At 39.4% G+C, this 15712-nt stretch overlaps 1 protein-coding gene across 3 annotated transcripts; it reads left to right on the top strand.

The window, feature by feature from the left end:
• Positions 1 to 902: 902 nt before the first annotated feature.
• Positions 903 to 12592, top strand: p2rx7 (purinergic receptor P2X, ligand-gated ion channel, 7). 3 transcript variants are annotated; one of them, XM_080894581.1, is made up of 13 exons: positions 906 to 2155; positions 2737 to 2884; positions 2983 to 3054; positions 3204 to 3276; positions 4195 to 4291; positions 4822 to 4902; positions 5498 to 5633; positions 6148 to 6284; positions 6468 to 6558; positions 9029 to 9094; positions 9875 to 9985; positions 10079 to 10186; positions 10962 to 12592. In XM_080894581.1, the coding sequence occupies exons 1-13, from the start codon at positions 2034 to 2036 to the stop codon at positions 11466 to 11468; spliced, it is 1749 nt and encodes a 582-aa protein (XP_080750707.1). In that variant the 5' UTR covers positions 906 to 2033; the 3' UTR covers positions 11469 to 12592. The 3 variants fall into 3 exon arrangements, with proteins under 3 accessions (XP_080750709.1, XP_080750707.1, XP_080750708.1); XM_080894582.1 differs by having other exon boundaries at positions 909 to 2155; positions 9875 to 9979; XM_080894583.1 differs by lacking the exon at positions 4822 to 4902 and having other exon boundaries at positions 903 to 2155.
• Positions 12593 to 15712: the final 3120 nt, after the last annotated feature.

The raw sequence follows: 15712 nt of genomic DNA, 5'->3' as shown, positions 1-15712 counted from the left end.
TGCCTTCAGGCTCGCTGTAACCCACACTGTATGATGGGCTTGCACAGGGCTGGGGACATGTAGGGTAGAGCTCAGATGTAGAGAATTTGACTGCAAATCAAGAGATTTTTGGTTCAATTCTGGATGCCACCTTGATCTTATTTATGCTAAAGGCACATTTAATAAATATGATACTGGCTCTATAGTTCCTGCTTTAAACTACTGCATGGAAAGGAAAAGGTCTGACATTTAATGCACTGATAGAAACCCTGACCTGAGTGAAATGTTCTCACTGACATTCCAGCTCTGCACACATGACTGTTTCATTGTTTCCTCATGGGAAAGTCTGTCCCGTCACAACAATCCATTTGTCCTGCTGGGGACAAGAAGCTCTTTATCTGGAAGATAAGCAAACATGGAACAACCAAATTCTTCATTTTGTTGCTGTTTAGTTTTCTCTCTTTGCTGCATGGAAAGAAGTTTCAGTTTGGTATTTTTTAATTTAATACATTTTTAAAAATAATTTTAATAAGCCTGCATGGAGACAGAGAGAGGTAATCCTTCCACAGTGATCTGATTAGAGTCCCCTAAACTCATTCGAGACAACACTGCCATCTAGAGTACAGGAAGGCGTTTATTTAAAAGACGAAGAAAAAAACAGAAGAAAGATTCAAGTCTTGGTACCTTTATTTTTCATGTTTGTGTTACACATTGAACATAAGAGCTTCACACCTTCTTCTTTATTCTTCGTCCTCTCAAAAATCATTTTGATGTCCTCATCTGGAACTTTTCTGACAGTCCTAAAGTGGTTTCTCCCGACCCCCTCTGCATCCTGAACCTCCTTTCATGATTTTGAACTATGAGTTCACAGAACAATCGAATGAGTCTAGAGGTAAATGTATTTTCCTTTACAACAACACAAACACAGTGTCAGCAGTGGCACAGCATTTCCTCTCCTCTGGCTCTGTGTACACAGGCAGGTGGACAAAGGCAAAACGCCAGAAGGAAAAATTCGATTTTTTTTTCTTCTTCTAAAAATCAAGTAAGTTTGTTCACAAGAGAGACGAGAAATAAACACACACACAAAAAGACCTGGTTAATTTTGTGTTTTGAAATTATATATTACTAAAAATATGAACGTATATTTTCCAAAACTGTTGAGAAAATATTCAACAACATGAGCTGCGCGGTGCAGCAGCAATTCACAACTGCAGTGGAATAACAAACATGGAAAAGCTAAAATACTTTTTAATGATTTTTTATTCTTGTGTCACTTTTCATTTTCCATATTTTAAAAACATCCTGTATATGTCCTGTATGCTACTTCCAGTTATTGAAAACGGCTCAGACTCAACCATCTGTGCACATTGATCTCTAAGCTGCTCGGTGACGGTTGTGAGTTAATAAGTGCGTTGCAGTCTTAGTAAAAGGATAAATGATAAATTCTAACCTCCACACACTCTCGCTTATTATTATTTTATTAAATCAGCGTTCCGGTCCAACCGACCTTTATCATGTACAAAACCAAAACCAAAACAGCAGTTTCAGTAAGATGAATCAAAAATAAATCAACAAAAAGCATAAATATGTATGAACATGCAAACATTTTATAGAATAAACACACCTGAGCTCATAAATTCGCGCTAAAAAGAGTCAAAAGCAGCCTGATATCAGACTTAATGATCCCTCATTACAGGAAACATTTCAACTAAACATCACAAATAAAATCAGCAGAACAGATTAAACAAATTATCTAGGAGGGGAATGAAATTAAGGGCTATCATTAATATTGGAACACTAAATAACGACAGAGAAAACTAATTTGGATGTCTAGGTTACCTTTTACATTTGTTAGACATACAAATCCTGATATCGTGACATGCGCTGCAGTTTAATTCCCTCCGTGAGAGCGCATGGTGCATCTGCAGAAGTGTGGCCATGTGACCATCCACACAGGAAGAGGAGTTGAGAAATGAGTCAGAGATTCCTCCTCCGCACAGAAATCAGACAAAAAGTCCTAAAAATCCAGCCCGGAGCGCCTTTCCATCATTACCATGCCGTGCTGCAGGCTGCGCGCTCTGTGTCAGTATGAAACCAACAAGCTGGTCCGGATCCAGAGCGTCCGGCTCGGCTCACTCAAGTGGAGTCTGAACGGAGCCATTCTGCTCTTCATCTGGTGAGTGGATGTGAAATATCTGAGCCCACGCACGCACGCACAGTGCGGCTCAGCTGACACTTCTCACTTCTGCACTTTCACAAGTCCCGTTAAAGCTCGAAGCGTCTGCAGGGAGAAACAGACACGAGTGATCGTTTATGAATATCTGACTGAGTCTGAACTCCAGTTTGAGATCCTTAAAATTATCTTCAATTAGTGGAGGAACAAATTTAATATCCAGCAAGTTTTTAACTCATTTTGATTGATTTCCATTTGGAAAAGGAGCATTTCTGTTGCTTCCCACCAAACATCCTAGTAGCATAGCTAGTAGCAGAGACAGCTGCAGGAAAACATGACCTTTCTGTTATTAGACAAGAAGATATCAAAATGGCCTTTGATTAATCACCATAAAAGCTAATTGCAGCTTTTTTTGTGCCTAAAACTGGTTAAGCTACAAAAAGCTGACCATCAGTGTCCGGTAAATATCTACAACTTGAACGTATTCCTTCAGTTTTGAGTCTTTATCCTCTAAACCAGACAATGTGACTCATAATCCCCAAGCTCTAATCATTTAAAAATTTCATTTATTTCCTATCTTGCAGTATCATGATGTTATGGAACAGGAAGTACCAGGAGTTTGACCTGGTGGTCAGCTCGGTTACCACAAAGGTAAAGGGTGTGGCTCAGGCGCCCCTGCCCGAGGTCGGGAACATGGTCTGGGATGAGGTGGACTACAGCGGGCCTTGGAAGGTGGGAACTTGATCCTCTGGGTGCTGAGCTGTGAAGGTTTTTTTTGTGGTTGTTAAAAATAAAAATTCCTTTATTTATTTATTTAAAAATCTTTGTAGGGGAAGAACACCTTCTTTGTGGTGACCAACGCAATTGTGACAAAGAATCAGAAGCAGGGGAAATGTGCGCAGGTGCTTTTTCATCATTTGTATTTTTTATTATTATCTGTGTTCATCTTGTTTTAATGACATCACATATTGTATTGCTAACAAAGATTACAGTAAATAGAAGATGTTGTTAATAAGAGTAACTCCAATTTTCTGCACTGTCTATTTCTCAGGTTCCTCTCAAAGGCAGATTCTGTCACACTGATAAGGACTGTGAGAAAGGAGCCTGGGACCAGCAGAAACACGGTACAGTGACTTCTTTCAATACACCTTGTTTCATGTCCAGGGCCAACAGACTGCAGGTTTTTTAGCTGCTAGAAGGGCAGCAAACAAGAAGGGGTCCAGTTCACCTTAAACATGTTTGTTTCTACTTTAAAATTGGGCATTTTAACATGAGAGTCTATGGAGATTCACTCAGTCTTGGAGTCAGCCTCCACCAGTGATATGGGAACTGCAGTTTTTGATCCAACTTTAGTTTTTAATTAGTATTTAATTAGAAATTCAGTAGCAATAAATAAGCTTGAAGCTAAGAATAAAGACATCATTAAGTATTAAAAGATAAACTGACACTTTGTTGGTGTCAGTTTATCCCGCTTTTGTCAGTTTAAATAGATTTTCTGTAAAGATTAGAAATGTAAAACTAACTTCAGGTGGTTCATACACAACAGTAGAGCAGCTAAACCATTTTACTGAAACTGTGAGACAATCGAGAGTAACAAAACATAAAAACACAGCATTAAAAATATTGTATGTTTCATTTTATACTGACCACTCAAAGTGCTTTAGACTACAAAGCACCTTTAACCATGTGTTTATATTATATAATGGTTACTTCCCACATTACAACTCACATCCACGGCCAATTTACAATCACCGGTTAATCTAACATGCATATCTTTGTGTGGGAGGAAGCTGGGAGAAACCCACACAGGCCCAATGTGAAGGGAGAACTCCACACAGAAAGGCCCCACTGTGACGTGACTCTGCTAACCACTGGATCCCTGTGCTGTTCCCAAAATGAGAGTGACGTCCTGTGTCCACAGAAATCAGAGGAATTAATAATTTCTGGTTTGCAGCTCAGATGGTTGTAGTTCTATGCAGCTCTGAGTCTGCTGTAGGAATCAAACATCCTTTAGGGTTTATACGACTGCTTCCCTTTTGCAGGGATTCAAACGGGATCGTGTGTGAAGTTTGATTTATCGAAGAAAACCTGTGAAGTTTCTGCGTGGTGTCCGATCGAAACCAGATCGACTCCTCCAAGGTAAGAGAAATGTTTTTTTTCTACACAATGTGACATTTCAGAAGTCTTTGAAGTTCACTGACAGCCACATCATGTGAGCTCGATCTAAAAAACATGGGTACAACATCTAGTTAGATGCATGTAGACTGTGCAGTGGTTATACCAACTCAATCGGGAGCAAGAGACACAGCTGTTATTCTTCCATGATTTGTTCCCTTCTTTCCACACCCTCTTTGGCTCTGTTATGATAACAGCTGGAAGACACATCATACAAGTAGTCCTCTGCAAAAGCTTGGACTGTAAAGCAGGAGAAAAACATACTAATACATGCCATCACACCCCCTCCAATAAGTAGAAACCAAGTTTAAACCACCACACAATCTTCGAATACTAGAGTCATACATTTACCACTCATATAAATATTAACATCTATGGATTATACAGAGCAAGAAGCATTTTGAGAAGCTGACAGGACTTCCCAGCAGTTTTTAATTGGCCTAGTTTGCTCTCAAAAGCGTTTTGGCTAATAATCATCGCTTCATGTGACGCAGACCTGCTCTGCTGGCAGCAGCTGAGAACTTCACTGTCCTCATCAAAAACAACATCCGATTCCCAGCTTTCAACTACATCAGGTGAGACTGCTCTGTGCCTGCGGATACAGCAGATTCAGTTTCTCCCCTTCAGCTGCTTCAGTTAAGAAATGCAGAGATTTTGTATTTTTTCAATGAGTTTGTTTTTCTTTCAGGGTTTTTTTTTTTTTTTTTTTTTTTTTTTTTTTTGCATCAGCAGTTTTGGAGTTAGTTTTTAATTCTTGGAACTTGATCATTGTGACAATTTCTTTTTAATGCTAAGGAGATTTTTTTTATTTTATTTTATTTTTATAGTTCATCTTGCAGATCTTTATCTTCAATGAAAACAATGATGTTATATCACTTAAACTGGATCACAGTTGTTTCACTTCAGGTTTACTGTGCTGTTGTGCAGGAGCAAAACTGTTCAGCAGTCCATGCATTTACAAATCTGTTTGCACAAATACATACAGAAACCCCTATGCTGCTGTGTTACCTTTGCTCCTTGTTGCTGGGTTGCTGCAACTGCACATTGTGTTTAATGATGCTAATATTTTGCATTTGGCATAAAAAAACATTCAGAAAGACCCTCTTCATTACCAGGGAACTGAAACTTCAGATTTTTAAATTAAATATTGAAGTCCTCTTTCTTTTACAGAAGGAACATCCTCCCAGAGATGAACGACGCCTACCTGAGGAACTGCCACCGAGGAAACGACTCCCTGTGCCCCATCTTCAGACTGGGAGACATCGTCCGAGAGGCCGGGGAAAGGTTCTCTGAGATGTCAGTGGAGGTGAGTTAATGTGTTCACGGGTCTCTCAGGTGAAAGCAGAATTCATCCCCAAGTGGTTTGGTACCACAATATTTCTCCATCCTGAGATTTTAACTTTAAAGTCAGTAAAATGGACATCCTTCCTCTTTGTGAGCCATTTCTGTCATCAAATAGAAATGAAAAACCACTGATGGGCGAAAAAGAAAGAAAGAAAAGGAAGCGTTGCCACAACAAACTGTGTGTGGACATAAAAATAAAGAAATAGTTTAATTTTGTTTTATGTTCTGTTTTCAGGGTGCACTTTGTTTTAATTGCTGCTATTGTCCTGCTTTTTTTTTCTTTCTTTCTCAGACATAAGTAGAAATACTCTTATTTGAAGGTTTGAAGTTTAATATGTTGGGAAAAATATACCTTATTACACAAGCACAGTAATCAATAAAAACTCTAAATTCTGAAACATGAACTGATGTAAAAAATCAGTTCTGGGTTTTCCTCTGTAAATGTTGAGCTTTTGTAGTCCCGCTTTTGACCACAGGGAGGCGTCATCGGCATCCTGATCAAATGGGACTGCAACCTCGACAGGCTCATGCAGCGCTGCCTTCCCAGATACTCTTTCAAGCGACTAGATGAAAAAGAGAGCAACAAGACGCTCTATCCAGGCCTCAACTTCAGGTGAGCGCAGGTCAAAGGTCACCTCCATCGTGCTCTGTGTGCAGTGGACAGTCAAGAGTCACTAAAGGAACAATGAAAACAATTAAAGCTATACACAAGCGGTGACAAACCTTCTCTTGCTTTAATATTTACGTCAGCCCTTCAAAGTTATTGTATCTGTCACATCCTGTGTTTTTTCACCAGGTTTGCAAAGTACAACACTGTGAATGGAGTGGAGGAGCGAACACTCTACAAAGCATTTGGGATCAGATTTGATGTCATGGTATTCGGACAGGTGAGGTTTTTATTTCCTTATTGTTTCGTCCCTCTGTTAAAGGGTTAAAGTAAAGCTGACTGCTAATGCAGAACAATTAATTCATCAATGAGTAAGACTGCTGTTCGTTAGAAAATCACAGTATTGAGCCATTGAATCGATCTAACAATGTACTACTGTGGCCCAGAGGAGTAAAAAAATACAATATTAATATAAGACACCACAACAAAACTGAAAATTTCTCTTTTGTTGTCATGTTTTCAGAATAGTTTAATTATTCCCCCCTTGAGATGATTGTTTTGGGAGAAATCAATCTGCTCCTGCTGCTGTTGTTTTTTTGTTTTGTTTTTTTGTTGTTGTTTTTTTACTGCATATTAGCATGACTCTCATTAAATGAGCAAGAAACCATAAAAAAAAAAACCCAAACCATGATATCGATCATGGTAATGCCAAAGAACTTCAGATTACAAATCATATTAGAACAAAACACTCACAGTATTCACCTAAAACACTACTACCTGACACCTACAGCCAATTTAGCACCACCAGTTAATCGAGCATGCATGCCTGTGGACTGTGGGAGGAAACCCACGCAGGCACAGGGAGCACACTGTACACACCTCCACACAGAAAGGCCCAAGCCAACCAGGATATTTGAACCAGCAACCTGCTTCCTGCAAGGCAGCGGTTTTAATCACTGCACTGCTATAGTCCTTGCATACTGTAGCCACACTGGCATGCTAATTTGGGAAATGTTTGGTTTAGATCAGCTGATGGGTTCCCAGTGGGAAAAATGTGAGTTTATGATATATTTTCAGTGGCCCTGAGAGGCCAAACGGACTGCAACTTAACAAAACACCAGCAAAAAGAAAAACGCTGTAAAAGTGCACAAAACACAATGGACATAGGGGGGGAAAAAAGGAAAAACGACAATGGATATACAAAAAAAGAAAACAGAAATAGGAAAAAACACAACGGAAGTGTTTCTGGGGAGACTATTACCCGACGGACCAGTTGCAGGAACCCAAAACATGGTAGATGTATTTTATCATGATTCATATAATACTGATGACGGGTTTTTAGGCTAATAGTTAGGCTAACACACTTACCTCTGATCTTTTCTTTCCTCACAAAACCAATAGATCCTCCACTTCTTTTAAGTGTCTCCCAGGGCAATTCTTAGCATATTTTGGTTCCTGCAACTGGTCCGTCGGGTTATTGTCTCCACAGAATCACTTCCCCTGTGCTTTTGGAAATCTGTTTTTCCTTTTCCTATTTCCGTTGTGTTTTGTGTGCTTTTGCAGCGTTTTTCTTTTTGCTGGTGTTTCTTAAGTTGAAGTCCGTTTGGCCTCTCAGGGCCACCGTATATTTTCCTCCTATTTAATAATTTATCAAAAAGCCCTCATTAAGACAAAAGTTCCAGGACTGTGGCTGAAAAGTGAACTTTTCTCAGGAAGGCTCTGAAATGAGTGAAGTGACCCTGAAGTATCTGAGAGCTGATTGTTGGTCAGTGCTTCCTTTATTACCTCTTTTAGCAGTGAATCCACTTAGAAGGCGATAACGGCAATGCACAGCAATGAGGTGCTCCGTTAAACAGTCAACATCACTGACAAATGTAAATGTTAATAGTTAACCTTTCTATTTCATACCAGTCATTTCTGATATGTTCTGAATTCTGAACTTCACACAGCTGTAATAGAACCTGCTTCCTGCCATTTTGTTGCCTTGTGTGAAGAAATTGTGGTCATTTTAGATGTACTTCCAGGAGATCAGATTTTCTGCAAACCATTAGTTCACTGTATAATGTATTACAGTTGGGTCATTTGACCTTGCATGTCAAACAATTTTTGGATTCAAAGAAATCGGTTGCATAAGCCTCCAGTTTTTTAACAAGACTTATTTTTTGAAAAACTCTTTCAAACTATTCTCGAAAAACTCATTCATAACCTCTTTTTTTTCTTTTACTTTCTTTGCCATCCCCCCCCCCCCCCCTTGTTTTAATGTAATTATGTATTTACTTCTTCCCTACTCCTGTTATGCAACTTTGACTCCATTTAAAACTGTGCAAATGTCAAGTCAGCTGGAATCTGAATTAAAAAATGCTTAAAATTGGACTGATTGTGTGATGCTGTAGGAAATAATCTAAGTTTAACACTGGAAAATTCAAACTGATGTTGGACAGAGAATCAAAATGTAATCAAATCAGACAAATCAGATTTATATGATTGGTAATATTTTTAGACTCTGTATCTGTGAATTTTGGCTTTTATGTTTAGCGGGCTATGTGCATTTTTTTTTTTTTTTCAGTTGAAAGAGAAAAAGTTTTGTATCTTGTTAGTGAAATAAAATTACTGACAAGTCATACAAGATGTACTTTATCAGTAACTCAATTTGTGCTTGCCTGTTTGCTCTTGGGGAATTTCTGGCGTCAGTATATCCAAATTTTTGGCGAGAGGAGAATGTAAAGGGGAAAATGTGATTTGTTTTTCAGGCGGGAAAGTTTAGCTTCATTCAACTCATCATCTACATCGGCTCAACGCTGTCCTACTATGCCCTGGTGAGAGACCACACACATGTCCATTCATGCTTTTATCCTCCTTCAGGAGTGAGCACAGTGGGACTCAGTGTTAAAGTCCAGAGTGGGAGTGCAGCGCATGGAAAATATATTCAACTCCTCTGCAGATGCAGGGGAGCAACCATAAATATCAAAGCAAGCTTATTAATGTCATTAAAAAATCGAGAAGTTATCCATGATTTCATAAAATTTACATGATTTTAATCTTCTTATATTGTATTAATTGCTCACAGTAAAAAGTCCAAATAAGTTTCATGTGTAGAGTGTCTTTTAACGTAAGACTTAACATTAGAAACATTTTTGTATGTATACTTTTACCTTAATTATAGTTTTATAACATTTTTACATGATGTTGTCCTTTGAATGTCATAGTTACCTTATTATTTAATACATTTTAAGAACTTATTTAAAAACTTTTGAAATTGTCTTTTGACAGATTTTTAATAAAATTTTACAAAATTTATAAAATTTTCAAAAAGTTAAAAGCTTACCTTTCAAATATCCACAGTAAAAAAAGAAATTAAGTAATTTTAGTTTTGTTTACATATGGCAAGTAAACCTTTTAATTTGGCAAGAAAAGTTTGGTCATAAATGTGGGTTTTATGTCCAAATTGTAACTTTTTGACTTAATTTTGATTTAAACAACTTGATTGTATTTTGTACATGTCTAATGTAACTTATCGTATTTAGTGTAAAGTTCACGTTTACTGAAGGAAAGTGTCCCTCATCTCTATTTATGTGAAAGTCTGTCTTTCCGTCCAGACAACCATCCTGATCGACTGGTTGATTGTAACCAGCTGTTACTCTGCAGAGGTCGGTCAAAACTACTCTGAAAGGAAAGTGGAATCAATCCAAGATCAAGTGAAGGTGAAGGTGTTTTGATTTGATTTTGTGTTTACTGCAGCTCTGAACCAGTGACAAAGAATGTAATAGATTAATGTTATTTCATGTGACCGTGTGTTGCAGTGCATCCTTTGTGTTTCCTACATTGATGAGAACAACCTTCGACTGGTAAAACGCTCACAAAAGAAAAGTTTACAGGTCATCAAACCGATGTCTGTTCAGCCACGTAAGGTAAACCTACAGAGCACAGAGTGCAGAAATCAAAGTGTAAATGAGGAAAATGTACAAAAAAAGATGCTTGATAGTAGCCTGCACATACAACCCTACAGAAAGAAACGGGAGATGCTAATGGCTAATTCAACTGCTTTTAAATACACCATATGAGCAAACCCAGATTATAAATGGCAGCGAGATGAGAATAATATTTGTGCTCACCTGTAGCACATTCTTCACTCACAGCAGGTCTTTTCTACTCCCAAAACACAAAGAGGTCGTAATTCATACCCTACCGCTGAAAATTCTATTGTGAATTGAATTATATCTGATAGACACATGATGTAAATATAAGGAAAGTTTTGAGCATCTTCATCAAAAAGAAGTTCCATCCATCCGCAGAGATACCCTGACCTCCTCCTTCACCAGTTCTTCTGTTGGGAGACATGTTTGCATGCCAGCTGAGAGACACAATCCCTCTCACGTGTCCTGGGTCGGCCTCGAGTTCTCTCACTTGGACATTCCAAGAATTCCTCTTGTTTGAGGCATCCAGAGTTCTCCATGAATCACTACCTTATTGTGTTTTAGGGGTTTTAGGTGATCCCAGGAACTTGGTACTATCTCCTAAGGCAAATCGGTCCTTTTTGAGGGACCGGAATAAGCACAATTTAAAAAAATAAAACAAAAAAAAATGATGACAAAACCTAATTGTGTGTTTTTTGTGTGTGATGTCATGCAACATTATTTCTTGCTGTAGAGACAGATTTTTAAAATGATGCTCTCATCTCTGCAGGAGGATCCAGGACACTTGAGAGCCATTCTCTGCCTCCTACAGCCAAGTGATGACACCAATGATGATGTTCAGCCTTCCCTTGGCAAGAAAACCGATCCAAATGCCAAACCCCATCGTCCAGCCTGGTGTATGTGTGACTCCTGTGCTCCTTCCTCCCTCCCAGAGGAGGAGTTGTGCTGCAGGCGGACCGAGGGCACCTGCATCACCTCGTCTCCTCTGTTTGGGCAGCTGGTGCTGCGGCGCTCCCTGCTGGAAGCAGTGCTCCTGTACCAGGATCCCCTGTCTCCTTCAGTGAAAAAGCTTCAGACTGCCGCCCTGCGTCACTGTGCCTACAGAGAGTACATCAGCTGGTGGTTTGGGGTCCCACCCAATGACACCCATCCTGCCATTCCTAGCTGCTGCGTGTGGAGAATCAGGAGGGAGTACCCGAGCCCAGATGGACAGTACAGTGGTTTCAGACCTGTAAAGATGACTTCCATGCAAGCCTGTGAAAACGGAGAACTATGAAAGGAGTGTTTTCAATTTACAGAGCAGGGAAGCCCTCACTAACTGACCTACTAACAGTGTTCATGTACTGTCTGCCTTACAAAGCAAAACAAAAATGCAACAACTTTACTCATTTGTCCGGAAAATGAAACTTAATCAGTTTGTCAGCTTGTGTTCGGTGAAGGAAAACTTCACTAAGTCAATAAATTACTGCATTTTCTCAAATCTGTCAAGTCGTTTGGCTGCTTGGCTGCCATTTTTCTTACATTCTCTCTCTTTATGCTGCTTTTTGCCTTTTATAGGGCAGGAATAACTCTAATCGGGCTCAGACAAAGATTTTCTCCTGCCAGGAATGTGTTCACATTCATCAAATTATATGGAAAGATGGAGAGTTTTGTTCCAGGATGGGAGAGAAACAGCCCTGAGTAGATTTGACATATTTTTCCTATCTCCGCTAAGGTTCACTAACTGCAGTAAGGTGGGGAGCCTGAGTGTGTATTTTCATTTGTACACAGATGAGACTAAAAACAACAGCTGGTTTTTTGGGTTAAAGGAAAGTCATCGTGTTATTGGGGTTTATGTTTTTCAGTATTGCCATTTCACTCTGTACTCCTGATTTCATTCTGCATGTAAAGAAACGGTCTACTGCACAGAGGGTACATTTTTATATAACTGACCAGTTTAACTTTTATCAAGCTTACTGACAGGTGCGCCCATATAGGCAGTCTGCTGGGCTTCACTAAGCAAATTCATGTCACAAAAATGGAACACTTGACTATTTTTGTGTTGTTGGTGCCTTTTTATATGATTTGGACTGGACTGGTTCTTTTGGACTGGACTTTTCTTCCCTACTGGAGCATTTAAAGTGTTTTAAACAACATTCCTCATTCACACCCATTCACACAAGCATGCTTTTCTACATCTACAGGGAGTGCAGAATTATTAGGCAAGTTGTATTTTTGAGGAATAATTTTATTATTGAACAACAACCATGTTCTCAATGAACCCAAAAAAACTCATTAATATCAAAGCTGAATGTTTGTGGAAGTAGTTTTTAGTTTGTTTTTAGTTTTAGCTATTTTAGGGGGATATCTGTGTGTGCAGGTGACTATTACTGTGCATAATTATTAGGCAACTTAACAAAAAACAAATATATACCCATTTCAATTATTTATTTTTACCAGTGAAACCAATATAACATCTCCACATTCACAAATATACATTTCTGACATTCAAAAACAAAACAAAAACAAATCAGCGACCAATATAGCCACCTTTCTTTGCAAGGACACTCAAAAGCCTGCCATCCATGGATTCTGTCAGTGTTTTGATCTGTTCACCATCAACATTGCGTGCAGCAGCAACCACAGCCTCCCAGACACTGTTCAGAGAGGTGTACTGTTTTCCCTCCTTGTAAATCTCACATTTGATGATGGACCACAGGTTCTCAATGGGGTTCAGATCAGGTGAACAAGGTGGCCATGTCATTAGTTTTTCTTCTTTTATACCCTTTCTTGCCAGCCACGCTGTGGAGTACTTGGACGCGTGTGATGGAGCATTGTCCTGCATGAAAATCATGTTTTTCTTGAAGGATGCAGACTTCTTCCTGTACCACTGCTTGAAGAAGGTGTCTTCCAGAAACTGGCAGTAGGACTGGGAGTTGAGCTTGACTCCATCCTCAACCCGAAAAGGCCCCACAAGCTCATCTTTGATGATACCAGCACAAATCAGTACTCCACCTCCACCTTGCTGGCGTCTGAGTCGGACTGGAGCTCTCTGCCCTTTACCAATCCAGCCACGGGCCCATCCATCTGGCCCATCAAGACTCACTCTCATTTCATCAGTCCATAAAACCTTAGAAAACGCTTGACTTTTCTCAGTTCATGGGCAGTTATTTTGCGCCTTGGTTTTTCCACACGCTTCTTGCGACCCTGTTGACTATTTTGAATGAAACGCTTGATTGTTCGATGATCACGCTTCAGAAGCTTTGCAATTTTGAGACTGCTGCATCCCTCTACAAGATATCTCACTATTTTTGACTTTTCTGAGCCTGTCAAGTCCTTCTTTTGACCCATTTTGCCAAAGGAAAGGACGTTGCCTAATAATTATGCACACCTGATATAGGGTGTTGATGTCATTAGACCACACCCCTTCTCATTACAGAGATGCACATCACCTAATATGCTTAATTGGTAGTAGGCTTTCGAGCCTATACAGCTTGGAGTAAGACAACATGCATGAAGAGGATGATGTGGACAAAATACTCATTTGCCTAATAATTCTGCACTCCCTGTAGGTACTTGATGCCATACTAGTCAGATAGTGATGGATTTGAACTGGTGATTCTTGTTGAATGTGTTGAATGGGTAATTATCGTGGCTTGTGGTTAACTGTACTAACAGCATGTCTAAGGGGTCTGTGCTCCAGTTTTGCTGACTGAAAGTGCTTTTTATTATCTTAAACGTGGCATTATTCTGCTACCAAATCTGCTAGTTTCAGGACTTTGGGGACTCCAGCTTTTTCACATCTTCTTCACCCTTTTTTAATGTGTATGTGTCTATGTGGTTTTTTTTTTGGTTTTTTTTTAATACACCATCTTGATAATTAAGTTTTGACAGCAACACATCTTATCCTTATCTATCTAAGGTCAGTGAATGCTGTACACGAAAGTTTACACATCTGGCACTTCTTCACCAAAGCTGGACCCTTTAAAATGTTACAATGTAGTCCATTTGGATGCCACTGGTCTCTTAAAAGATTAAAAAGCATGGTAGCAGCTATTGAGCCTTCAGGGTGATGTCACAACGCTCACATCCATCTTTAATATGCGGTATGACCGTTACAAAGAGATTTTGTACTGCTGCTTTTATGTTGATTAAAATATCTGGCATTTTCTTTTTGATAGTGCAGTCACTGTTGCATGTTATGCTTGCTATGTCCTTCTAAGCCCTCACATTCATGGGCCCTGTACATAAAGAGTGAATTGTTGTTTATACTAATAGATTGTGACATATTGAACTTTGAGGTTCAATCTGCTGATTCTTTTCACATCTGAAGGGAGTCAAACTGTCTCTTTCCTGTATTAGTATTAGTATTTAGTATTTATTTATTTATTGTCATTGTCAAGAACAATGAAATTGCGTGCAACCCATTCAATATTATTGTACTGTGAGATATGATATCAGATATGATAGTTATCTATTTAAGAAAGGGGGGGGGGGGGGGGGCAGGAGGGGGAAGAGAATAAAGATATGATGCACCAATGCAGACCAGTTCATTGCTATTAAGAAGTTGGATATGGTTATTGTCCGTGAGAGGGGGGCAGAGAGTTCAGGAGCCTCACAGCCTGTGGATACAGGCTGTTGGCCAGTCTGGATGTTCTGGCCTGTATAGACCTGTACCTTCTCCCTGAGGGCAGCAGATGGAAAAGGTGGCGCGCAGGGTGATGTTGGTCCCGCAGGATACTGTGCACCCTCCTCAGACAGCGAGTGGGGAAGATATTACTGATCTCTGGCAGACTTGTTCCAATAATTCTGCCAGCTTCTTTCACGCCTTTAATGAGGTGCTAAGTGAATCAGCTGCTGGCTGTGTATTTGCTGTAAAGTGGTTTCAGTCCTGTTGCCTAATCTCAGCCAACAAATGAGCTTTTTATCCCCCAAACTGTTAAATTTCAGTACCAAGACATTAGTTTAGACTCACTCATCTGATTTTAGATTCTAGAAAAAAGAATAAAGCTATTTCCTTAAACCTTTGCTGTTTTATCTTTGATCGCTATCTTTTGCGTCTTCCCTTGTTCAACCTGTTTATTTGTTTTGAATAGATGATAAATGGGAAGAGCTGTTTGGTGTGAAAACTGTGTTGAAATCAGCAGTTTTGCAGAACACACACAAGAGTTGGAGCAGCTGCTCTGGCTTGGGAAAGAGAAAACACCTCTAACAGTCCAAAATAAGTACATACATCTTCACATAAAGATAAGACGCTTCATTTGTTATACAGTGACACGGTTTCGGGGTGATAGCAGAAGGTGGTCATACATCAGCCGTAATCCCGCTTTATGAGTAATGACACGCCATAATTTTACAGAGCCACATCTGAATGTGTTGATAGTGGTGAGGGCACTTTAATGTTTATATTATACATTTCTAATAAAACAGAAGATCTCACTGAACTGTTTTTTTTTCATGTAAGTTTTTAGTCTATTCTTCTATTTAATTTTCATCCATCCATCTTCATCCGCTTTATCTGAGGCCGGGTCGCGGGGGCAG

This window comes from Rhamphochromis sp. 'chilingali' (assembly GCF_963969265.1).
Source record: "Rhamphochromis sp. 'chilingali' genome assembly, chromosome: 10".
NCBI classification, from domain to species: Eukaryota; Metazoa; Chordata; class Actinopteri; order Cichliformes; family Cichlidae; genus Rhamphochromis; species Rhamphochromis sp. 'chilingali'.
The sequence above is the reverse complement of the archived record's forward strand: the minus strand, read 5'-3'. Positions and strand labels throughout refer to the sequence as shown.